The following is a 26249-nucleotide window of genomic DNA, read 5'->3' as shown; positions in this document are numbered from 1 at the left end:
TCCTTGGCACCTATAACAATTTTTTTTTTTTGAGATGGAGTCTCGCTCTGTCCCCCAGGCTGGAGTGCAGTGACCCGATCCCAGCTCACTGCAACCCCTGTCTCCCAGGTTCAAGCAATTCTCCTGCATCAGCCTCCTGAGTAGCTGGGACTACAGGCATGTGCCACCACGCCGGGCTAATTTTTTGTATTTTTAGTAAAGATGGAGTTTCACCATGTTAGCCAGGTTGATTTCAATCTCCTGAGCTCGTGATCCACCCGCCTCAGCCTCCCAAAGTGCTGGGATTACAGGCATGAGTCGCCAGGCCCGGCCAGAACAATTCTTTGCATATGGTAAGTGCTCAGTAAATTTTCATCATGTATATGCATACAGGAATAAATAGAAACAATTATTTCAATAGGAATACGGCTTAGAATCTAGGAAATTTCCAGATCTCAACAGATTATTTTAGTATGAATTTTAAGAAGGGTAGAGGTATGAACCCTAAATATTAAAATGAGATATTCAGCAATTTATTCATTTGTTTAAGAAATGTTTGTCTCAAACAAATATAATTAAAGATCTACTAAGTGCCAGTTAGTCAATATGAAAAATCTAGTGAGGCCGGGCACCATGGCTCATGCCAGTAATCCCAGCACTTTGGAGTTTGAGACCAGCAGGGCCAACATGGCAAAAACTCGTCTTTAGTAAAAGTACAAAAATTTGCTGGGCACAGTGGTGGGCAACTGTAGCCCCAGCTACTCAGGAGTCTGAGGCAGGAGACTTGCTTGAACCTGAGAGGTGGAGGTTGCAGTGAGCTGAGATCGTGCCACTGCACTCCAGCCTGGGCGACAGAGCGAAAATTCCTCAAGCACAGCCTGGCCAATGAGCCTGGGCCTACCTGATTCATCACACAGCTCTGTCCCAATCTAGCCCATGATTCAGAAAGATAAGGAAGAAATTTTCCGAAATACTATTCCAAGGCCTCCTGAAACAATTTAAGTTCATTTCAACTGAAGGCATAATGTCTTCTCATCATGTTGATTCACTAAGAGATGAACTTAGCTTCCCCGGCCCCACTCACCCCCCTCCCCAGCTCCTACTCCAGATTATGCCAGTATCCAAGAGAAGCTGGACTGTGTAACTACAAAAGGACTGAATGTTAGACCCTGATAATAGATGCATCTCATCCCATGGAAGAACCAGCCAGGACAACTGGTACTGAAGTGGATTAAATCAACTCGTACCCGTCTTCACCTGTTACTAAAATTCCAAATGTGGATTTTGAACAAACAAGTGTGTAAGCCTTAACCACCAGATGAAAATAAAATGGAATCTATTGAAAGTTGAACTCCCTCCCGACACATACACGCAAACAAAAACTATGTCAAGGAACATTTCTACTCTTTTCTCCCAGAGATACGCAGTCACTTTCTGAAGATGGGGATGATGCCATTTTCTATGTACCAGAAGTATCCATACCGCATGGAAATCTAATGACAATTCCCAACATCAGTTAAGGACTTGTTTTTCCATTTTTTTGAACTTCAAATACTTTCTAAATTGTGTTAGTCGAAGCATTGTGTGTACATAATTAACTCATAGGTCCCTCTGGGCTCATCTAGCTAAACTTGCGGAGCTTAACTGAGCAAGACATTTGCTGATGTCTCTCTCTGCTGTGATACCCATTGAAATGAATACCTTCTAAAAGATGAAACCTAGGAAATGCCTTTTCCAAATTGGCTTTCTAATGACTTGGGTTGCTTCATTAAATGTTTTTGGTTGTTTCATAATAATGATGATCCTATTTTCTTTCAAAAGTTGAGTTTGAAATTTGGGAAAACATGGGTGGGGGTGGAATTCTATATTTTTTCCTAGTTGAAGTGGGAAGACAGGTCTCTTTTCTGTATTAATTGGTTACCTGAAAATCCCCCCAGGTAGCAGTGGCTCCCTGGGCACAGGGCTCTTATGCTTATGTTCCCGTGCTTCAGTGTATCTTCCATGCTGAGAGCAAATGGAAGGTGTTCCTGCACAAGCAAAACCTAACAGAGGGGCTGCAGTACTTTGTCCACAACGAAGTGCAAAGGGCAAGGGAGAGTGGACTTTTTCAGCCTGACCCTGTTGACTACATTCATAACTCAGCCATGTGCTTTCCTCCACCTGTGCAGACACAAATGCTTTATTGAATACCAGCCTCCTACAGTTAGAAGATATTTAACTCATAGGAATGGAGGAGTCAGTTACAAAGTTCTGGCTCCTGCTCTCCCTTCTATTGCTAGTATAGAAGGCTTAAGATAGGCTCTGAGCAGTGATTTCCACTCACTCCTCTTTTTCTGAAGCTTGGAGCCCCAAACCTTATCCTTTAACTTCACCAAGGGACCACATGCATCATATAAGGGTGAGCAAAAGGGACCTGGATGTAGACTTCCTGACTATCCAAAGGAACCTACTTCTCTTTGCTGTCCTCAAGTGCAGGTGTCCAGAGAAAGGCGGTAAGCTAGGGGCTCTAAGGTGTCAGCGTAGACGCGGCCCTTAGCTGAGTGGCCTGAGAGGGGAGAAGGTTGGAAGAGCACGTCTATGCGTTCCACGTGAACCTGCAAGCTAGCTGCTTGCTGCCCAGGTGCCGGTTCGCGGCTGCATGCGCCCCACTGCAGCAAAGAGCAGCCGCAGCCTCTGCCTCGGCCACCACCGCTGCTGGGAAAGAGTCCTGGGGCTGCTGACGCGGTTGGGAGGAGCCTCGCCTTTAATGCACCAGCCGCCTCCAGCCTCCTGCAGCAGCAGCAGCAGCAGCAGCTGCGAGTGCGCGCGTGTGGGTGTGAGGGTGAGTGCGCTGACGCCGGCCGCAGCGCCCTGCCCAGCTCCCCGCCAGCTTCCCTACACCCGCCCGTCGGAGCCGCCCTCCCGTGGGACCAGCACCCTCATCCCGGCCAGGCAAGCCTGAATCCTGCCCCTGCCATCTCGCCACTGCAGCTCGGGTCCAGAAAGGCACCATTTTGTCGCGGCTGCCCGCTCTCCCAGGGGGAGGAGGGATCTTTTTTGCATTTTGGAGCGGCTGCCAACGAGGGGAACCTGTTGGGCATCTCCCCAGCCCCGCTTGTGAGCGCCTCCCGGGCGGGCGGGCGGGACCAGACCCCTCGGGGCACAGCGCATCTTGGCACCCGGAGGCAGCGGAGGCAAGCACAGCATCCTCGCTGGGAATTGGAGCTGGAGTGAGCGCACCGCGCGGGAGGAGCCGCCGCAGCCTCGCAGAACCCGAGTGGAGGAGGTGACAGCTCCATTGCCGGGTTTTTATTTTTTTTCTCTCCGCCTCCCCGTCTCCTCCTCAGGCTCGGACCATGGTGCAGTCCCACTGGCTCCCCTGCCCCCCTCTCCTGTGAGACTGGCTGCGGGGAGGGATCATGGATACTTGTCTGCCGGCTTCTGGTTCCCACGCAAGTAAGCCTGCTGTCAATGGAGGAGGACATTGATACCCGCAAAATCAACAACAGTTTCCTGCGCGACCACAGCTATGCGACCGAAGGTAACGCCAGCCCCGCCGCATTCCGCCGCTGGGGCCGGGCGCAAGTTGCGGATCACTGTGCTTCGCGGGCAGCTGGGCGCGTAGTGGCGGAGACTCCTCCGGGCCCCGGGGCTGGGGCGGGGGCTCGGCTGGCCCCGGCAGCCGCCTGTGCCCCCCACATCCATCCGGGCTCCGCAAGGCGAGCCCGGCGTTCAGCAGCAGGTGGACCCGGCGCCCACGGGAGTTAAAATGGCCCTCAGGGATTAGGCTTTTCAGGGCGGGGCTCTCGCCCGGAAAGATGACCCCAGGAAGGCAGATGACCCCTCCCCCAAGATATTTGCAGGGGTCTTCGGGAGAGATAAAAAGGGAGGGGCCCAGTAGGACCTTGGTCCCCCCTCCCTGAGAGAAACGATGTTGTGTCTCACAGTGGCTACAGGGAGGGCATGGTTTCATTTCCTGCCCATTCATCTCCCCGGTCGGCCAGGTTACCTGCTCAGACAATCAAAATCCCAAAAGGCCCTTTGCAAACGGGAGAACCTCTTTTCTTTTGGAAGTGTATTAGCAAAAATAAAAAGGTGGCTGGGGAAATCGTGCTCTGGCGGCCAGCGAATGAGGCTGACACGTGGGGCGAGCAACGCGGTCGGTGGGGCCTTTAAAAATCACCATTATGAATTCTGCAGCAGTAGTTTCTGCTGAATCAACAGCCAGCAGAAAGCAAGAGGGTTCAGCAGGCTGAGCTTTGCCAAGAGGTGAAATTGTCGTCTCTCCCTCTCCCAGCTTGTTCTGACATTTAGCCCTAGTGCTCTGCGGGCAGGGAGGGAAAGTCAGCAGGTGGAATCTCATTCTGCCTTTTGTGTGTGAATAGAGAGTAGAGGCATTTTTCTCCCAAAGCCAAAACTTTTGCATTTTTGGTTTCATTTTCTACCTGTAGGCCTTTATCCTTAGCCACTCATACAAAGTATTACATTACCACATTGTAATATCCATGCGAGAAGATGTATGTGGAAGTGCCTTAGGACAGTGTTTCAAGGAGTGTTAATTTAAAATTATTATTCTTAGATGCTAAAATTTCTGTAATATTTAATTAATATTTAAATCAAAAGACGCCTAGAGAAATGTGATGGGGGGGAGTAAAAGGGTTCAAGCTCTGAAAGACATAAAATGATACACACACATCTGGGGGCAAAGGTGGCATCTTCTATAAGCATCTCTGGAAGTTCTAGCTAGAAGGAATGCCCAGTGCTATTGAAAGTATATTCTCCATTTGTCATCATTTTTGGAGAGCATCAAGCCTAGTATGCCCATGGTGCTAGACAGATAAAGCAGGGTTGTAAGCTCTGGCCTCTAGGAGCTTAGAGATGGCTTTTAAGATGTGCAGACCATCCCTCCCCTAAACAGCACCATACTTACCAATTCTTTTTCTGCACATGATGGCAACCTGATTGTAAGATGTTCTCCCTCAGTCTTAGTGCTTTGTCACTGACTCAGTGACCTGATAACATATGACTAACTCTGTATCTAAGCATGTCATCCAAGAGAGAAGTTGCCTTGAGTCTGTTGGCTTATGGGGGAATATTTCTTTCTGTTTGTAACCACAAAGAAAGAGAACCGCCTTCGTGTTTTCTTGTATATTACATTATGCAGGCAAGTGAAACTTAGCAAGCTGAGAAAATGCCCAAAGTGGAGCTATGTGTATAGGAGTGTCAATTGTGAAGAAATCAGTTAAAAATGACATTCTTTACTGCTTTCAGGGCCCTGGATATTACCCTTGTTCTTATTTTTATTGCATTTTTGAAAATTCTGATTCTGGATAGAAAGCTAGGTTCATATAGTCAAAAATTAGATATGAGTTTATAGCAATGAGCTTTCCGACATGTAAGAATCAACCTCTCAGATTTCTTTCTCTTTCTCAAACACACACACACATACTAAATGCACTCAAAACTAACAAACCTTTATTTCACAGTAGCTTCCAGGTTTTAAAATCTGATCTTAGAGAAAGGTATAGAAATAAAAGGAAAATATAACTTAAATGATGTAAATACCAGAAGTTGGATAGAGCAAGAAGTTCTCTATGGTTTTGACCTATTTGTTTCAGGGAAGATTCATGCAATTTTGCTTCCAGAGGGGAAGAGTCCCTGTTCCTCCAATACCTTAAGACGTGTTAGCATACCTTGAAAGAGCACCAGATCAAAAGAATCTTTGTTAAAATTCTCCTCCCTGGGAACTTGCCCCAAAAGTTTTCTTCCCCTTTATGAACTTATATCCACTTACTGGGTGGGAAATTAGCTTCTAGGTCCTTCTATAGATCTTGCCTTTCTGTTTCTTTTAATATTTCTACAGTTTCCTCCTACCTGCTCGGTTATGTCAGATTGTTCTTTTTTTTTTCCCTCCAAAATATCTCCTTACGTGTATTTCTGAATTTTTCTTCCATTTGCTCAGATCATTCCACATTGCAGTGTTCTATTTAAAGCTGAAAGATTTTTGCTGTGTAGTTAGTGTGAAGGACTCTAAACTCAATTTGCATTGTAAGTGGTGGCTGCAGGCAAGTTCATCCAGCTAAGAGCAATGCAAACGCTAAAGGACACTTTCACCCAAGCTCCCCTCTCTCAGTCTCTCTCTCCTCTCTCCCTATCTCTCTCTCTCTCTCTCTCTCTCTCCCTCTTTCAAAATAATGCATGATGGCATTTATTAAATAAATTTCCTAGGACTCTTTTTTTTTTAATTCTGAGCATGAAAATTACTGCCCTCCCCTACCTTTCCCTATCCTTCCTCCTCTTTTAAGGTTAACATCTTTGAGCATCTTCTATGTTCCAAACACTGTGCTGAGCTCTTTATGTATAGCATTTCAGTATATCTAAACCCTGTTAAATGGATGTTGTTATTTCCATTTTCAAATAAGGAAACTGATGCAAGCGAGGACTGGAGATGTTACTAATTTGCCAAAAGTCACACAGTCAGTGGAAAACCTTGTCTTCAAACTCAAGCCAGTGTCTGAAGGCCAGGTTCTCCCACTAGGAAATTCTGCACTGCTTCATTTTCCTTTAACTATCAGCTCTTACTATGGGAAAGATTGCAATGGTTTTATCTTGGTGTGTAAGCTGTGTTTCCATCTGGCATAAAATCCTTTGCAGGGATAATTTGAAGTGTGTGTATGGGGTTATATATGAGGAAGGGACTTGGGTGGGTTGAAATTTCCCACAAAAATAAAGTCAACACAACGGTTTGATTGGTTTCTTTCTTCTTTTTTTGATATGAAACTCCAGGTTTTCTAACCAAGGATTCATCTCTTAAATCTTTCTATATGTGGGTTTCCTGCTGTATTTTTAGGCTTCTGTTAGAGCCAAGTAAAACCCTATCTCCATTATAGCAGTCTGTGAGTTTTCTAGATTAATCTTCCTACTTTCAAATGGGGCCACAGACTGAATATTCTACATAGATGGGGTGTTTTAAAATAACTGCTCTGTTCTCAGTTTCCTTAGCTGGAAAATGGAACTAACAATAGACCCCATGCCAAAGAAAAATTATTTGATACAGAGAAAGCACTCAAGCACTCGGGACATGACTAATACAAAGCCCAGCCTTAATTCATTATAGCTATTATTATTACTTAATGTACTTGTTGGTTATATTCTGGCAACAAGTGGGTTCCATCTTCCCTCAGAAGCCTTTTTTAAAAACTATCTTGTTTATACATATTAAAGGAAGAATAAGTTTACAGTTCTGAGTAGCTCCTTTCAATTATGGATTCATTCAGCCTTTTATTCCTTCAACAAACAGTAAGGTTTTGCAGAAGGGATACAGGATGTTCCAGGATAGACATGGTCTCTGTCCTCATGGATCTTTCAGTCTAGCAGAGGAGATAGTATTAGACAAATAATCTTGCAAATAAATATATAGTTAACCAATTGTGATAAGTGATACTTAGGAAAGGCACAAGGTGCCTTGGGGTCATAAGGTAGAAAGGTGGATCTAATTTAGATTAGGAGTTCAAGGACAGCCTCTTAGAGACAGGTGAAGCTGAGAACTAAAGGATGAATCTGCAATCAACAAGAGCTGAAAGCATTTCAGGTAGAAGGGACATTAGGTACAAATGTTCAGAGAGATAAAATAGCCTGATTCAAGGAATGGAAAGATGACTATGGCTGGGAGCAGGGAGAAGAGTGACAAATATGGGACTGGAGTCTGCAGTTCATCTTAGAATGTACCAAAAGCAAGAAAGATTAATGCTAGGATAGAGGAATGGATAAATGAATAGACATATGATAAAGCAAGTATGAAATGTTAAGGACTAAATCAAGGTAGTGAGTCTATGGATAATTACTGTACTTTTTTCCCAATTTGCAGTCCGTTGGATTTTCACAATAAAATATTGGGGTAAAAAAGACTGGAGAACTATTCAGGACCAGATCACATCAAGCCTTGCAGACCACAAGGAGTTTGGACCCTGTCCAAAGATGAATGGAAAGCCATTAAGAGATTTCGATTGGAGGAGATGGAAATATGATCAGATTTGTTTTTTTTATAAGCTTAGTCTGGCTGCTGTGTAGGATGGGGTTAGAGATCCAGGCATGTAATGAAAGTTGGGAAATAATTAGGAGGTCATGGTGTGCTCCGGGATGATGGCAGCAGTAGAGATGGAGAGAATTAGATGGATTTGAGATACATAATAGAGAAAAAATGCATAGGACTTACTTGATATGATTGGGTGCAGATGGAGAAGGTGATATCAAGGATGACTCCCAGAATTTTGCCATGAAAATGGATGCATAATGGGGCTTGTCACTGAAAGGGCAAACAGACTTTGAAAACTGATTAGTTCGAGAAGCCTGTGAGACATCTAGTTTCACAGTGAGACTTCACAAGTAGACAACTGGATTTCTGGGTCTGAAGCTCAAGAGAAAGACCTGGAATGGATAATCAATTTGAGATTAAACATCACCAGCATACGAAAGGTACTTAAAACTGTATGGATAGATGAGATACCTCAGATAAGTGCATTTCAGGGCAAAATTTGAAACAATGAGTGAGAAATTACAAGGAAGTGGATCTTGGCTTGGTATGAAGAAATCATAACAAAAAAGTACCTCATAATAGAATAGGGCCTTGGTAACCTAACCACACACTGACATTATTCAAGTAATACTACAACATATGGCCATTTCTCAGCAATGTGGTAAAATAAGAAGAGTCCAGTCTTGGATGAGTTGAGTTTAGAGGGTCTCCAAACTTGAGAACTGAGTGATTCGTGAAATGCGTTAGCTTTTTAGGACCACAGAGAATAAAAGTGAGAAAGCAAAGTTTCCTCCTTCATCCACCATTCCATATACACTCCAGAAAGAAGGAAGATATGCTGAATAAGGCTGGGAAGGTACATGAAAATGGCTTTTGATATGAAGATGCTGGGAGGGCATTGAAAAAATAAAAGGAGGTAGTGTCATATGATGGAGAGCTGCCTCATAGCTCCTTAAGTTGCTTTGGTGTTTGTATGCAAATACCAGATCAGAATGCTATTTCCAATGCATATGGATGAATGTTTGCACTCTCCACTGTTCTCAGAGAAACCTGAAATGGGAGGTGAGAAGAGCTGCCTTACACTTTTATAAATGACCTTTCTGGGGATGGGGAAATGTTCTGCTACTAAACATAATAACCGGAATGCATTGAAAATCACTAGCAAGTATTTATTATTAGCATCCAGGTCCCCAGGGGCAATCCCAAGCCCTTTATGAGTGCTAGTCAGAAATGTACCAGTAAACCTGGGGTGAATAATATTAGGCCAGTCCTGTCAAAATATTGGTAATGCTGAATGAAAAGAGCACAGCTGTAGACTGACATTCCAAGACTTTGGTGTTTATATGCAAGAAGAAATAAGGGTCCAATTTAGACACTTAGCTGAGGGAAAGGAACTAAGGTGTCATGAGTACTGTCCATTCCGAGCATTTTCCTAGGTATTTCTTATATTTACTCATTTAATCTCCTTCAACAATCCGGAAAGTATGGTTGCATTAAACCCATTTTTAAAATAAGAAATTTTGAGGAACCTTCTTATTTTAAAAATGGGTTTAATGCAACCAAATACAGAGAACCAAAGGAACTTGTGTAACAAACACATGTGTATTACAAACATACTCACTTGTAAGTGGCATAACCAGATTAGAGCCCATGACTGTGTGGTTCTAGGCACATGCTCTTTGCCCACCCATGCTTCTCAGGATCTTTTGGGAACATGCAAGTTGTGTTCTACTCTCCACATGTATCCCCTTGGTGCCTACTTGTTGCTGCTGGATTCACTTGACCCATCTTCTCCTAGCACAGCAGTGCACATCTCTGGGCCTTTTCCATTATTCCACAGGGAGGGAGCTGAATTCTCTGACGCAGCACAGAATCCTTAGCTGACTTGCTCCTGTAGATTTCTTCTGTTCTGTAATAAGAAAAGAAAAAAAAATGTTATGGAATTGAGCAATCAAGATGTGAGAACTAGCTGGAGTTTTTTTGAATAGCTTTCTCCATGTCACTCATCCCCAGTGTAGGACAGTAGCCATGCAGCTCCTGGGCTGAGCTGAGATGGGCCATCTAGGCACCCACTCTCCTGGGCCACAGCAAGGGGAATATGACAGAGGCAGCTGTGGGATGGCAGATGTCCTTTTGCACATAAATATGAAGATGTTTGGCCAGAGTGGCTCTCCAGCTGGTTCCCCTCATCTTCCATTAATAAGAAGATGAGTTTTCTTTCACCCAACTTGTCATCTTACCACCAAATTTCCTTCTTTTGCCTCTCCAGTAGAACTCTAGAATCAGGCTGAAAGTCAGCCCCAATAAAACTATCTCACAGAAAGCACAGATTATTTTTATAAGTCCACTAGGAGTTTTGTCAGAAATAACCCAGCAACACTTGAGTTCTTCTGCTCCAAGTTCACTGTGGAAAGAGTTAATAGTGGGAAATATTGATAGTCAATGTTCATAGCTTTCTTTGGAGAAAGGGTCATCCTGGGTAATGGGAAGGGGTGTGTGCATATATAGAGGAAGTCAGACTTTCACTTCTGTGCTTTAGAAGTAAAAGGCTTGATTGCTTACAACAAATGTTAAATGAAGGGGGGTCTTCGGGTAAGGGGAAAAATGATGTATGGAGTTTAGGCATCTAGAGGGGCCCCTATGAACAGGCTTTAACATGAGAAGGATGGGATCTGTTGGACGGAGTGTACCAAGAGTACCTTACCTGTGGGAGGATGTGTTTCAGGTGTACTGGCCTTTGTGCTTGGTGCATTAGTCAGCTCAGACTGCATTAAAAAAAAACACCACATACTAGGTTTCTTAAACTATAGGAATTTTGTTTTCTCACAGTTCTCGAATCGGAAAGTCCAAGATCAAGGTGCCAGCAGGGTTGGTTTCTGGTAAAGTCTCTCCATGTATAACCAATTTCTTGCTGGGTCCTCATGTGGCCTTTCTCCTGTATGCAAGTGTGAAAAGGGAGAGAGAAAGCTCTGCCACTTTTTTCTCTTCTCGTAAGGGCACCAGCCCTATAAGACCTTATCCTTATGACCTCATTAATCTTAACTATCTCCTTAAAGGACCTATCTCCAAATACAGTCACACTAGGAGTTAGGGCTTCAACATATAGGTTAGGGTGGAGGGGGGCACAATTTGGTCCATAACACTGGGGAACTGGAAACCTCCTCCATCAGGCATTGCATATCATACTGCTATGAATCCTTGTTAAGTAATGAACCTTAAATGGTCACAGAATGGCAGGCCACTTCCTCCACTTAATGTAAAGGGATCAGCTTTGTGTCCCTCTACAGACACACAAGGGTATAGAGGGTAGCAAAGCTGTAAATATCTCTACTGGGGAATATTGCACCAAGATGCTGCTGGGAGTTCCCAGTAGTCTAAGAGACAGAACTTGGGTGCTTAAATACAAAATGCCACCAGGAAGGGCTTTACCAGCAGGGAGAGCCACACAGGAAACTCAGTGAGACTGACATTGCTCATGTAGCTTTGTAGAAGTCAGGTTAGGGCTAGAGATACTCATGTTGGGAGGTCTGTAGGTTAATGCCAACTGCACTATTGTCATTCACATTTCCCTCTGCCTTTGTGTTTTTAAGTAGAATAATACTACATTCTTTCTTACTTAAAAGGATTCAAGCATGATAGGTAGATAAAGCATGAATCTCCTCCATCCCATGCCCATCCTACTTTTCTACCCAAAGGTTACCATTATCAGTAGTTGGTAGGTATCCTCAGAGCCGTCTTTCTGTTCATACATTTAAATATACATGTACAGGTGTATCGTTGGGGAGGATGTTTGCATAAATGAATACACACTGCTTGTTTTATTTGCACTGTTTGTTCTCCTACTTAGTAATATGCCTTCAAGATCTTTCCATATCAGAACACCAGCATCTGTCTTGTGCCTTTTAATGGCTGCACAGTGCTCCATAGTATGACTGTATCAAAGTTTATTTAGTAGTTCTCTGTGGATAGAAAATTGTTTCCAGGTTTTATGTTACATAAAATGCTGCAGTGATTATTTGTGTATATGTGTTTTTGTTTAAATGTTCCCCTTCCTGATTTTATTACCCTTAAAGCTGAGATGACCATTCCCATTTCTTAGCAAAATGGCAAGAAAAACATCAGAAATCTCTGGTCTTCTGTTTGTTTTCTGTGTAATCTTGGATCAGTCATTTAAACTCAAGAACCTGAATTTCCTAATGTAGAGAATGAGAATACCTGGCATTTCTATTTATATGTGCCCAGTATTGTGTCTTCCAAAACCATTGTGGATTTGAATGTTAATAAATAATAATGATCGCTGGTAGCTATAGAGGGCTTTCTGTATGCCAGGTACCGGCTTTGAGCTTTGAAGTATTTTGCTCATGTAATCCAATTTAATTGTATAGGCTGATACTGTTCTTATCCTCCTTTAAATGAAAAGTTAAAGCAGAATGATATGATTACTAGTCCATTGTTACACACAGTGAGTAGAACAGAAGTCACATCCAGGTTTGCCTGATTCCAAACCATGTATTCTTAAACTTGGCAAAAATTCTTCACAATAGAGTATGTGAACACCCTATTTAAAAGCACAGTTATGATGTTGACAGAGAAAAGATGATTCATTTTTCTAAAAAAAATATTCTTCTGAATAAATCAATACAGGGGTCCGATTTCTACCAAGGACTTGAAAATGAACTGAGGGAAAATGGGAAGGCAATGCAGTATTGTAAACAGTAATGTGGAATGCACATCGCAAGACCTGGATAGGATTCCAGTCCTGCCACCATAATTAGTCACTTTTACTCCCTGGGCTTCAGTTTCCTAATCAACTATAATAAGGTTGAAGTTGGGGGAGGGAAGACATGCTCTCTACAGACTTTTCTGACTCTTAGTTTCTATGAGGCATTATTTCTGCATTTGTGATCATCTAGATCTCTTTGGTATGTTCTGATGTTCTACTAGGGGTGAGATAGGGAAAACACAGGAATAGGCTTTAATGACTCCAGAAATTCCAGGTCTGGCTGTACTTCCTGATGGGTCAGAGCATCCTTCTGGCAAGAAGGCTCTGGTGCAGCCAAGAGGCGGAGCCAGAAAGGGAAACTTCTCTTTGCCAAAAGCTGCTGCAGATGGAGGAGCCAGTCTGTCTGGGCAGCCATGACTTTGAGAGGAGCCATTTGGCAAAGTTGTTGGCAGGAGCTGCCTTGCAGCATGAATGCTGGAGACAGTCCTGGGCTGGAGTGAATCAGGGACGCAGCAAAGGTGGCTGGTGGAACAAATAACCATCTGGTGAGCAGGGCGCTGCTCATCTTGCCACACTGATGGGGAAGAGCAAGTGCCAATCAATGAGGTTAAGCTCTCAGTGACATGATCTGACAGGCACAGTAGCATTTCTCTCCTGCTATTGTATACTCCACGGAGGGGGTTATAAACTCCAAGGGAACGTAGTTCTTTCAGGAACCAGGAAGGCCCCAATTTCTTCCATTATTACAAAGTAGGAAAGAAAATTTATCAATTCAAACAAAAATTACTTATTGCCAAGTGCTATGTAGGATGTGCTGGGTCATATGGTGAAGTATAAGAGTATAGTCTTGTTCTCAAACATCTTTCCATCTATTTGGGCAAGTGACACTCAGTCCTTCTCAAAATGTAATTAACCACAGAAGCCAGGGTGCGTGAGACTGTGTCCTGTTTATCTCTCTATTATCATGAGGTGGCTGAGGTGGTGGAATCAGAGCCCACCTGGCTCTAAACCCACCACTGGCTGTGCTAGTTCTGTGGCCTTGGGCAGGTCACTTCATCTTGCTGAGTGTTTTCTTGCCTACAAAAATATGGCAGGGGACTAGGCAACGTGTTATTGTTTATATGTGAGAAATAAACAAATACAAAAGAATCCTTCTACTCCATGCATTTGAAACCAAGTTGACAGTGAACTTGAAAAGTTAGGGGAAGGAGTCATAGAAAATAATATACCAAATTTACTAATTTCAAAGAAAGGCCCGATGAAGAATCAAGGCCTCACCTTTGAGTATGGATCTGCTGATTGGGGATGGTAATATTTTTCTTGCACGAAACATACCCCAAATGACAAACACCATGCCCAATTTTGATTTCCTTGAGGTTAAACAAGACCATAAATATCACAGAAGCAATCTTACTACAGAATTCTCCTAGATTCTTATAATTATTCCCAAATTTTTATATCTCCTACTTTTAATTTGACAATTCTTTGTCAAGTCTTTTGAAATTCTTCAACTGACTTTTCATATGAAACAATCATCCTTTCTTTTCACACTATTCCTCTCATCACCTTCCATAATATTTAATTAAATAACAAGTGTAACCTGCATCAGGAGATCTGGAAACAAACACAAATGGCTCTCAGTAAACATGCAGCTCAACCTGAAAACGCAGAATTGTGCATATGTACCACAGATTAGCCTACTCAATTAACTGTGAGTATTTATAAAGCATGTTGTAGGCCTGTTTTACAGAGGGAATGGAAGGCTTTTTTCAATTTTGGAAAGTCAGCTCCTTGGAGGTCTGTTAAAAGGGCTTCCGCTGTAATTATGATGAGGAAGAGCCACTGTATACTGAATGCCTGCAATGTAGCAGGAATCGGGTTAAGTATTCTGCATGTACTCTGTGATATACTGTGTATCATGTATCCATTGTACACTATATATGATGTATATATGATATAGATGCCCATGTGTGCATATATATGTGTTTATGCATGTATATATCTATGTGTGTATATATATAATTTAAGCTTCACAACAACCCTCAAAACTATGTACAATTAGCGTGGAATTAGGTGAGACTTCAGATCTTATTCCCCATTGTTTATCCATCTCCTAGTATAGCATCTGTGGACAAAGCACTCATTACACACTTAGGGAGTGAAAGAGAAAACAGATTTCTACTTTACTGATGATAAAACTGAAGCTTAGAGAATTTGTGTCATTTTTCTCAGTATCAATCGGCAAACCTAGGACTTGAATGCAGGTATGTCTGACATAAAAATATATGTTCTTAAAAGCAAATTGAGGTACAATACAATAATTTTTCTGGACAAAGTTCTTAGACATATACTTTGGATCTCATATTGCCTAAGAATATCCTAATAGGATGAAACTTTGGTATTAACTCCATCATGTAAAAGTATGTCGATGTTCTGGAATAGGGGACAGTAAACTTTTCCTGCAAAGGGCCAGATAATAAATATTTTAGGCTTAGTTGACCATAGCCTTGAGTAGTCTGTCCCAGCTACTCAATTCTTCCATTATAGTATGTAGGCATGGTTGTATTCTAGTGAAACTCTATTTACAAAATCAAGGATTAGCCTGTCCTCCATCATTTGCTGACCCCCATATCTAGAAAAGCATTGGGATCACAGTACTGGTTCAAACAATGTTAATCTTCCAAGTGAGTGGCTTTAGTGAGTGCTGGAGGGAAGCTCACCTCACCAGAAATGGTGAAGTGGAGAAGTGGGGCCTTGGTGGGATGCCGGCAGGTAGAGAGTTGTGGCAATGGCTTTCCTTATTGGAGGCAGAGTCTTGTGTGATGTTAGGAGGCAAAAGTATGCAAGGAAGGTGGCATGTTGTTTTAACAAGTGAGCTGGAGATTAGAGATGTAACAGAGTGTTTGACAGCTCATTAGATTTCCCACACATAACCATATCCCTTCTAATCAGTGTCTGTCCAGTAGTTGACTCAGTAGTCATTTTTAAAACATTTTTCATATATTAGGTACTGTGCTAAAAAACCTAGGTATAAAATTTAAAAAAATCAAGACCCTGCTCTCACAGAGCTTGCATGCCATTGGGAATATATACATTAAAAACACACGTGAATGTGAATATGAAAACTGTTAAAGGAAAAGAAAAATCCTCTATGACAACAAAGTACATGTTCACTGATGAAAATTTGGACTGTACAGAAAAGTCCAAAGAGAAAATCAAATTTACTTCTAGCTATGCCAGAGACAGTCATTATAAACATTTTTAATGTGCTGTACGTATTTCCTTCCAGACTGTGTGTGTGTGTGTGTGTGTGTGTGTGTCAGAGACAGAGAGAAGTGAATGGAGAACGCTAGAATTATATGCAAAACAGCGTTGTATATAGGGCTTGTTTGCTTTTGCCCTAAACACAAACTGTTAGCATTTTTCTATAATATTCTATAGTTGAACGACACTTTTGCCAGTCGCCTAATAAGGAAAGTTTAGATTATTTCCAATATTTACTATAATAATTCTGAAATAGATAAGTAATATCTTTGGTTATGTTTTAGACTCTAAATCGTGTATTTGGTTATGTTTTAGAACATGTTTCTAAAGGCAGGGTTACTGAGTTAAATGGTTCGAAAAATTATGTTCCTAGATGATAGGAATAAATGACCTTCTAAAATGGCTGTCCCAAGGAAGAGCTTTGTAATTACTGTGGCCCTTTTCCACTTTTGTTCTATGCATATTTTGCTTCCATCTCACGTTGTCACAGATTTTCAAGGTGCTTAAGTTTATCCTAGGGAACTTATATGGGGTGAAGATCGAAGAAATTTCATAAAGATACAGCCATTGAATTTTAATTTGATCCCATTGCCCTTCTACCTCCCAAAGCTCCAGGTACTTGGACCATTTCTGAGAGAAGAGTCAGGCTCAATTCTTAGCCTCTGCCATTAAGCACATGGGTGAGTAGTTTGTTCCCTGGGATTCGGTTGCCCACCTATGTTAAATAAAATTACTTTCATGGTTCCAGGGCATCATTTGTAGATGAGTATATGGAACCTGGTGACCCAGAAATGTTAATTTTCTTCAAACTGGTGAGTAGGTAACTTCAAAGAATGATTGACCCAGTATGACAACTAGTGTGGTTGTTTAATGAGCTAGCCTCTCATGGGGTACAAATTTGACATTTCTGAAAGCTGTGCTAACTTTTTTTTTTTTTTGGTTAATACTATGTGTGGTTGAATACAATTTGAACCCATGCAAATCTGAAAAAATTAGACTTTAACTATCATTGACTTGAGACTTCCAGACATCTCTAGTCTTCTCCCAAAACTGGCACTATTGCTTAATCTAAATGAAAAGTACAAATCTGATAAATTACCACTATAGCTAACATTCTATAGTTGAACCATAATTTTACCAGCCACCTAAAATGGAAGTTTAGATTATTTCCAATATTTGCTGTAATAATTGTGAGACAGATAAATAATGGCATGACTCTAAATCATCTCTTGGGTTATTTTTTAGAACAAGTTTCTAAAGGCGGGATTACTGGGTCAAATAGTATGAACAATTATGTTTCTAGATGATAGGAATAAATTGCCTTCTAAAATCGCTATCCCAAGGAGTACCTTTGTAATTGCTAAGGCCTTTTCTACTTGTGTTCTATCCATATTTTCAGTGAGTGATTTTTGGTCCATTTTCAAAGTATATTTGCTGTCTGCATTTCAGCTGTCTTTGGGGATTACAGTTGGGAGTTAATCTGAAATCCCAATTCATTTGGCTTGAGTATTTAGGGCATTGTTCCTCTCTGAAATGTCTTGGGGTATTGAAATAAAAATATTAAGCTCTTTGAGGCATTTTTTAATTTAGAAAATTTTATAAAATATTTTAAAAGTTGTACACAGAGTAAGCACATAAAATTTAAGGGATGGTTGGATGGATGGATGGATAGATGGATAGATGGGCAGTTTAATGGATAAATATTTGTGGTGGTCAGTAGGTGACCCAGTTGCCTTCAGAGGACTGAAAGCGTTAAAGCATCTTCTAGAAACTCCAAGTTTCACTGGAGATTTGGGGGTACAATATTAAAATTACTTTTCATTCTCTTTCTCTTCTGTCTTGGAGCCAAGGGTAGGTGGGATTAATTAGAGTAGCACAGATCTGTAGGGACATGCTTCCTGGAATTCCTCAATGGTGCTAGTTTAAAAGGAGAAAATATGAAAGGCAGAGAAAAGCTTCCCCAGAACCTTGAACTATCAGAAGAGATTAGGACAGTTTAGTGCTTCCAACTGACATCTCCTGCAATGACTAATTTCTAATCCCTTTTCCCATTCTGTAGGATTAGCCTGGGTGAAACTGACATACTATGCTTTAGAAGTCAGGACCCTCTGGTCACCTAATAGGATATAGAGGGAAAGTTTTGGGTGCAGTTCCATTTGTGAACAAGATGTATTTTTCTATAGGTTCTCTGACCCCTTGTGGGTCAGAGATCAAAAACTTGCTAAGGACCCACCAAGACCTGAAAATCTGTGTGCACTGTAGAAGAAAAAAGCAAAAGCAGTCTGATTATCGCATTGTACTTCAGCTGCCAACATGCTTACTCAGTCCTTATGCTTCCACAGCACAATTTGAGATGGAAATTTTCCGATCAGAATTTTTCCTATAAGTCTTAGAAACTTGGATTTGAGCCCATTATGCAAGCCAGGGTTTTTTTTCCTCCCAATTACTTGACAAGCAGGTTGCCTTTGAGTCACTCATATGAATGGCCTTGATCTAGACATTGGCACATGCTGAAAAGGCAGAAAAAAAAAAACCTTACTTTTCTTTGACCCTTTAAGAAGATTAGTCTGTTCACAGTTTTCTCCTATGCTTGTAAACCTTCGTGTTGCCTGCCTGTCCTGTCGTCTTCTAGGTCTCTCCTAAGTGATCTTCAAAGCACTGAGGCTAGCTTGTGCTGGGTCCTCACTACTCCAGGCCTTTCCTGCTTCCCTGCCTCTATGTGTGCTGTTTTTCCTTCCCTAGTACCTACAAGGCCTGCCTCCAGTCCACATTTTTCTGTGAAGTTTTTCCCGAATTCCTGAAGTTCTTTGATCACCACAGCGATCCTATGAGCTTATAGGCATTTTCCCCATTTAACGAATGTGGCAACTGAGGTCCACGTTCAGACAGCTAGCCCTAAAGAGACGGATCCTGCACATCGTCTCCCAAGAAGACAGACACTTTGGGAAGGCAGTCACCACATCTTTGCCTCTAGCTTATCGTACAAAGGACAGTTTTGTTCTTGGCACACAGGTGCTTAGTAAATGGCTTTTGAATTTGATTTCAATTTGAGAGTGGATTAATAGCATTTCTGTAGTTAGGACAGCAGCCAGTTACATATTCTTTTCTTGGGAGTTTAGACTTGCAGGTCACTCTGAACAGGTAAAGCCAGGTTCTCCTACCCCAACTAAGGTTTAAAGATGCAGGGGAGATATCAAAAGATGTGCTCTGGGATTTCTTCAATCACTTGGAAACTGTATTGGCTAATTAAGATAATAATTGATTATTTATTCTTTCATCCATTCATGTGTTTATGTGTGTGTGTGTTCTTTCATTTTTTTAACCATTCAGCAGGTATTTATTAAGTGAAACCTCATTCATGTTATATGAGTTATTACATGATAATATCATTAAGAAAAAGTATGTTAAAGTTTATTAACATCGGCTATGAGGGGGAAGAAAGAAGTCAGAAAAAAAACCACTGCTGGGCATAGTGGCTCACACCTGTAATTCCAACACTTTGGGAGGTCAAGGGGGGCAGATCACTTGAGGTCAGGAGTTCAAGATCAGCCTGGCCAACATGGTGAAACCCCATCTCTACTAAAAATACAAAAATTAGCCAGGTGTGGTGGAGCATGCCTGTAGTCCCAGCTACTTTGGAGGCTGAGACACAAGAATCACTTGAACCCAGGAAGTGGAGGCTGCAGCAAGCTGAGATCACACCTCTGCACTCCAGCCTGGGTGACAGAGCAAGACTCCATCTCAAAAGACAAACAAACAAACAAACAAAAAATTCTATATTTTAAAGAAAGTCAAAGTTAGCTTCATCCATGATAAAAGGGCATGTATAGTATGGTTTCTCTTACATAAAATTTTGTTCGTGTACATAAAGAATTCTATGGAAAAGATGGCTACCAAAATATATTGATAGCTCAGGCTGATGAAATTTTAACTAACTTCTACTATTTTTATATTTTCTATAATGTATGACAGTTGAAATAAATAGATACATTGTTTATATAATAAAAACAACAAAGCTGCCATTGTGGTGAGAAACAATTCATGGAGTGTCTACTGTGTGACTAGTCTCTGGGAATCAATGCAGTAAATATCCACCTGAGTTCTTCCTTTTACTTTGAAGACACATTAATAATTCTTCAAATGAAAATCAGTTTGAATGCTGGAAGAGCAGTGGTCAGTGAACACTGTGACTGTCATATTTATTCTATAGCAAGAATCCTTTTTCAGATCTCTCACCTGAAGATCTGGGTGAAAGGGCTTTGGCAATCAGCCTGGCCCTTAGGTTTATAGCCCCTTTGGTTCTCATGTCTTGACCGAAACAAGAAAGGTAAGATGATATCTCTGACCTCAGCCAATCTTTGTATAAGGGGGCTGAGCAGTGGTCTAGATGAGTCAGTGAAAATCAACTGCAATGATGGAAAGCCCATCTAAGAAAAAATGTTCTGGAGCCAGTGGGTCAGAGCCAGCCCCTCTGCACGTGAAAGATTTCACAGTCTGTGTTTATTGACACAGAGGGTGGTTTTAATTACTCTGAAGGAATTTCTGGCATGTTTTGCCAAAGCCAGTTTTAAAATGTTTAATCAGTGGATTGGTGACTATCGGACCTACTGGAGAGGTCTGCACATGGGGCAGCTGGTCAAGTGTAGTGTATTGCAATGAGGCTGTTAGTGACAGAGTTTGGGTACATTATGTCAGAGAAACGTAGGAGAATACTACCATCCACTCATGAGATGATCTTGGCTTTAGAAAGTATGGCTTGTTTTCTGTGTCAAAGGCTTGGTTTCCTTCCTTAGTTTCATGATCTAAGCAACCTCATGACCTCTGTTTTTGGTATACTAAAAAGAGAACCTGGATAAGATGGTCTAGAGCCAGAGTTTGAGTGATTAATCAAGCAATCAGTTCAAGCCACAACTAGCCACTTGAAAGAGTAAATACGCTTTTCTAAATTTAATAGGCCCAAGGAAAATGTATACTTAAAATAGCATGATTGCTTTTGTTTTACCTGTTTGTGTTGACCTGTAAAACATTTTAAGATGAGAGCTATAAAAGGGAAAGCAGGGTGGTAGTGTCACGTCACAAAGTAATTTTAATCTGCTAGGTACCTTGAGAGGAAACCATAGTCTAAGGTAAATGTAAAATCACTAGAAAAATTGTTTTCCTGATTTTTGTGACTTTGCTCTTATATCTTTTGGTTAAATCCCTTCAATAAGATATAAAAACAGATAATAGTGCTAAATACCATATTTTCTTCATCTCTCCAAGGTAAACTTCATGTAGAGTTTTTTTTTCTCCCTACGTAAAACTGTCCTTCATACCACCTCCTTTCCGTGCCATTCTAATCTACAGATAGGCCACATTCTACTCTCTAATGTAGATAAGCAAGAGACTTCGCACCTTGAAATTTGATAGAAACCCAAAGGTATCTTTGGTAAAATACATTGATTGAGCCCATGTTGAGCTGCTATTTATGTCCCATTCATTTACATGGTAGTTTTATAATATTCCTTGTTGCTTTCACAGAAAGTTTTCTCAGGCTATTTCATACCAACATGAACTGATCTGGGAGATTTGCCAAGCTTACTGGCTCTTGACTCCCTCTTTTTAAAACATGTTTATTTTAGGTTTAGAAGTACATGTGCAAGATGGTTAGATAGGTAAGCTGCATGTCACAGGGATTTGCAACATGCAGATTATTTGGTTACCCAAGTAATAAACATCCTACTCCCTCTTAACCATCAGAACAACTGATCAAATAGTTCACTTGTCCTTGGCACTGCTGATAGCTTTCAATTCTAAAGAATTCCCCCTTCCTCTTGCTTTTAAATTAGTTCATCAGAAAACCAACTTCGCTAAACAGGTTGATACATTAGCAGCTAAATATTAGACAAGGAAGAAGTTTCATAAAATATTGATGTCATCTTACATTTGCGGAGGGGATTTATATTTCTACAAAGTATTTTCACAGGTCTTATCTACTCTGCACAACAAGCATAAAGAGTAAATTTCCTTTATTCTCATTTTTTCAGTGAGAAAACTGAGATCCATTGGAGTTAATTAACTTGCCTATGATCACATACCTAGTTTATGGTGGAGAAAAGACTGAGGCTTAGAGACTGATTCATAAAAAAGAGCTCCTTCTGTGATATCAGATAAATCACTGAACTCCCCACTAGATGAAATCTTACAGTCTTGGAAGAAAGTGCATCTGCTTGCTGACTCTCTCTGTAAGGCATTGACCACCAACATTTTTAGCACAAGGTTCTTTGGGTGGAACAACATGGTGTACCTTCCACCTCTGATTTTGGGGCTCGGGCATGGGTTGTGTCTCATTCCTAAAGTCACTCATATAACTCTTGCCAAGTGGAAAAGTTTCTGGAACCACATCCCTGGAACCACATTTAAGGTGCAAGCCTTAAAGCGCTAGGGTTTGGTGATACTAAAGATGCAGAGAAGCCAGTGGATTTAGTTATATTTCATGGCTGTATATTGCACCCAAATATCTAACTCACAGATATTTGCCATTTGGAACAAGCAAGAAAATAGGCAAGAAAAATAACGATTGATCATCAACAACACAATTCTGATGCCCAGAAACTAACGTATGGACAGGAAAGCAACATTTACTGAATACTATGTGTGGTTTTTGCCTAATTTCCATTTTATTATGTAAGCAGTGAAATCTTTGATAAGAATATGGGGCCAGGTGCGGTGGCTCACTCCTGTCCCAGCACTTTGGGAGCCCGAGGCAGGTGGATCACGAGATCAAGAGATTGAGACATGGTGAAACCCTGTTTCTACTAAAAATACAAAAATTAGCTGGGTGTGGTAGTGTGTGCCTGTAGTCCCAGCTACTCGGGAGCCCGAGGCAGGAGAATGGCTTGAACCCAGAGGGAGGCAGAGGTTGCAGTGAGCCAAGATCGTACCACTGCACTCCAGCCTGGTGCCTGGTGACAAAGTGAAACTCTGTCTCAAAAAAAAAAGAAGATGGGCTCATTACTTAAATCCTCTAATTGCGGTCACCCCTATGTAAAGTTAAGACAATAGTAGTAACTACTTTCCATGGCTGTAGTAAGGATTAGTGAGATACTACTTGTACATGGCTAGTTCAGTCCCTGACCCAGATTAAGCATTCAATGAGTAGTTGGTTGTTTTTAGTATTTTTAGAAGATGTAAGTGGTCATAAACATTATTTCCACTGGACCACATATACTTTCTACCCTTCCAACCATAGAGGTTAGAATTATATGAAAAAAGTGTCAAGAAAACAGACTCTGGAGATGACTGAGTTTGTATCCTGGCCACATCACTTGCTAGTCTTTGGACAAGCTATTTAACTTCTCTAAACGCAGATGCCTCATCTGTAAAATGAAAACAGCAATGTTTAACCTCATAAGGTTATTGTAAGTATTAAAAATGACAGTGCCCATAATATGTTCAGGACAGTCCCAGGAAACACAGTAGGCAGTAATTGCTAAATAAGGTTGGGCTGTATTTTCATTAATATTAGTAGAGTTATGTATCTGTCTTAAGATATTATTGTTGAAAGACAGTTGTTTTGGTTACAAAACAGAGGACAAATAAGTTAACACACCAACCTTAATCTCTGATCTAGTATCAGTACTGGCTGGTGGTGATTTGCTCTCTTTTAAATAACAAACATAATCTCTTGGGTTGGATTCTTGTGTCAATCTAAACAAACTGCTACCTTTTTCTGAATATGAAATGAAGCATTGAGGAAACTAAAATTCATTCTCTACTCTATGCACCATCAGTAGGCTAGTTTTTAAAGATAATAACTTTAAGATACTAAAAAAATAATGAATTAATTATGAACTTTTTGTTCTATATTAGTGGTATGTTGAAAGTTCCCACCAAGGCCTAGTTTGTTTTTTGTTAATCTTACATATTTATTTTGACTATTTCTTCTATTACCTTATTCATAGCTTCTCATAGTATATAACCTCATACCTCTGAACACTTGCAGAAAAAGGGGCCCATTTCTAATCAGTGAGGTGACTTGGTCATGCTTCTGAATAGTTCCTATTGTATAAAAGATGTTCTGCACCAGAGTATTCTCTCTTTCCCCACTGCTCCTAGCCCTGCACCATAAAACCTTACCCCAAACGCTGAGTATCCTGTCCACAGGACCCCACTTTGACTCTATGAAGCCAGCCCTCCTCCTCACTACAGCCTCTTCAAAACTCCCTAGATGCCACACAGCAGCTGTTTTCAAACTTTAATGTGCATTAGAATCACCTGACGTGTTCGTTAAATACAACCTTCTAGGCTCCACCCCTTTGAGCTTAGAATAGATCTAGAGGTCTGTGATGGGGCCTGAGAGTTTGATTTTTTTCAGTTTCCCGGGTAATCCTGCTGCTGCTGATGATGATCAGGAGCAACACTTAGAGACTCGCGGTTCTACGTCTGTATTCTCAAGTGAGAAGCAGTCCACTTCAGGTCGAGGGAGCTGAGGCCAGGGAGCTTTTACAGTGTTCATTGTGCTACCTTGTTAGCCTGGACTTTGACAGGCCGGGAGCAAACTCTCCCAAAGAGATGGTAGGGGGTATGTGGGAGTGTGTAAATGCACCTGTATATTACCAAAAGTTGAAGCATCACAACCTCTTGGAGTCTGGACCTGAACCCCATGTTTGTCACAGGAGCCAAGGGAGAACCCAAGACAGAGAATAGTGGCACAATAATGAAGCATGAATTATCCAGATGAAAACACCTATGGAAATAAAGGTATTAGTATTATTATTTATACCTACTCTTCTTGAAAAAGTAGCAATATAGAAGTGTTGAATAGTTCTAATTGCTGGAAAGTTGTTCTGTGGGACACAAATAAGTTAATTTACATTTTTAAAAAATTTATTGTACATAGGAAGCACAGTTTGATTTATTGTTTTAGGAACAAGAACATATTTTGACCTAATGCACATGGTAATGATACATTTTAACTGGTTATGAAATTACCAGGAGAGTGTTGGCTAAACAAGAATAGAGCCTGTTTTATTGATGTTAGGATGGTCAAAGCTAGAGAACAAGGTAGATATATTAACTGCTCAACAAAGAAAGACAGCTTGGGGTTAAGAGGCAAAAAAAAAAAAAAAAGACAATATGGGCATCTTACTTTGAATATAATGAAAAATAAAAGGTCTCACTGAGAGGGTAATTTTCAATGAGAAAACAGATCTAGAAATCAGTGTGTAGGAAAAACAGCTTCTCACCTGTAACAAATATTCTAAAGCCCTTTCATTATTAACTCCTAAGTAGTTCCACCTGATTTGGATGAAGTAGCACGAAGGCTTCTGCTAGGCATTTTTATTCACTTATCGATACAGTGTGTGGTGAGGCTTTAGCTTTACAGCCTCCACATTTGGCTATGTTTTGGAGTAATGGAAAATAAAATTTAATTCAAAAGAACTGTATTTTGATTTAAGAAAAAGAATCATCAGAGATTAAACCCTGAGACAGATCAAAGAGTAAAACATTCAGAAGAGAAAAGCCCCCTTTAATAAAAGGAATGAAGGGGGAAAAAGGTTCTAGACGAATATTTTATCATAGAGCTAATGAAATTTAAAAGGTGGTCACAGATCAAAAAGGGAAGAAAAAGAGCAGCTATGTGTGTATATGTATGTGTATGTATATTGTGTATACACAAGATGTGTATGTGTCTGTATGCATATATGTTTGTGAATATTCTCCATCAGACTATGGATAAAGATGTGTGAGACATTAGTATCCTAAGGGAACTATGCAATGTTAGTGTTATACATTTATATAGACTCCATGCAGGTGATATTTCTTAAATTTTTAATATAAAACAAGAGAGCAGGGTTTTTACATAATGTTGGTGATATGAGGAAAAGTTCAGCTCCTCCCTTGCTATAGAAAAATTACATTTTGCTGTCCGATCTATTTGATTAGAAGACTTATATCTGTTGTAATTTCAATGTACGATTTTTTTTTCATTCCTACCAACTAAGTAACACTTTCAATGCATTCTAATATAATATTGATTGGGGGTTTGGGTGTTATTTGGTTTGCCCTTGACGATGTTACTTTAATGAGATGAAACTGAATAGGCTTTGAATAGATTCCCTGGAGCTTCCAACTTTTATGCCTTCTATTCCTCCTCCAAGATGGAGGGAGAAAAAGAATTGGAAGTATTTTTTATTTGGTCAAAGTTTATGACTTGCGTTACATCAGACTCAAAATTTCTAATTCATTAAAACTGTAAATGAGAGACAGTTCAGGGTCTGAATTTTA

General features: G+C 40.8%; 1 protein-coding gene across 17 annotated transcripts in view; it reads left to right on the top strand.

The window, feature by feature from the left end:
* PPP2R2B (protein phosphatase 2 regulatory subunit Bbeta) overlaps positions 1 to 26249 on the top strand; it is a 499440-nt gene that overhangs the window by 201885 nt on the left and 271306 nt on the right. For 4 of the 17 annotated variants that reach the window (XM_017513236.2, XM_037733006.1, XM_017513235.2 and 1 more), the window contains one exon: positions 3306 to 3499. The exons of 4 other annotated variants lie outside the window; for them this stretch is intronic. In XM_017513236.2, coding sequence (XP_017368725.1) covers positions 3306 to 3499 — 194 coding nt within the window. Of the gene's footprint in view, positions 1 to 2334; positions 2378 to 2418; positions 2911 to 3305; positions 3500 to 24637; positions 24723 to 26249 lie in introns of those variants that run through there. 9 more of the 17 variants (XM_017513241.2, XM_017513243.2, XM_037733010.1 and 6 more) reach the window with 7 other exon arrangements.

This window comes from Cebus imitator, unplaced genomic scaffold (assembly GCF_001604975.1).
Source record: "Cebus imitator isolate Cc_AM_T3 unplaced genomic scaffold, Cebus_imitator-1.0 Scaffold489, whole genome shotgun sequence".
In the NCBI taxonomy this organism is placed as follows: domain Eukaryota; kingdom Metazoa; phylum Chordata; class Mammalia; order Primates; family Cebidae; genus Cebus; species Cebus imitator.
The sequence above is the reverse complement of the archived record's forward strand: the minus strand, read 5'-3'. Positions and strand labels throughout refer to the sequence as shown.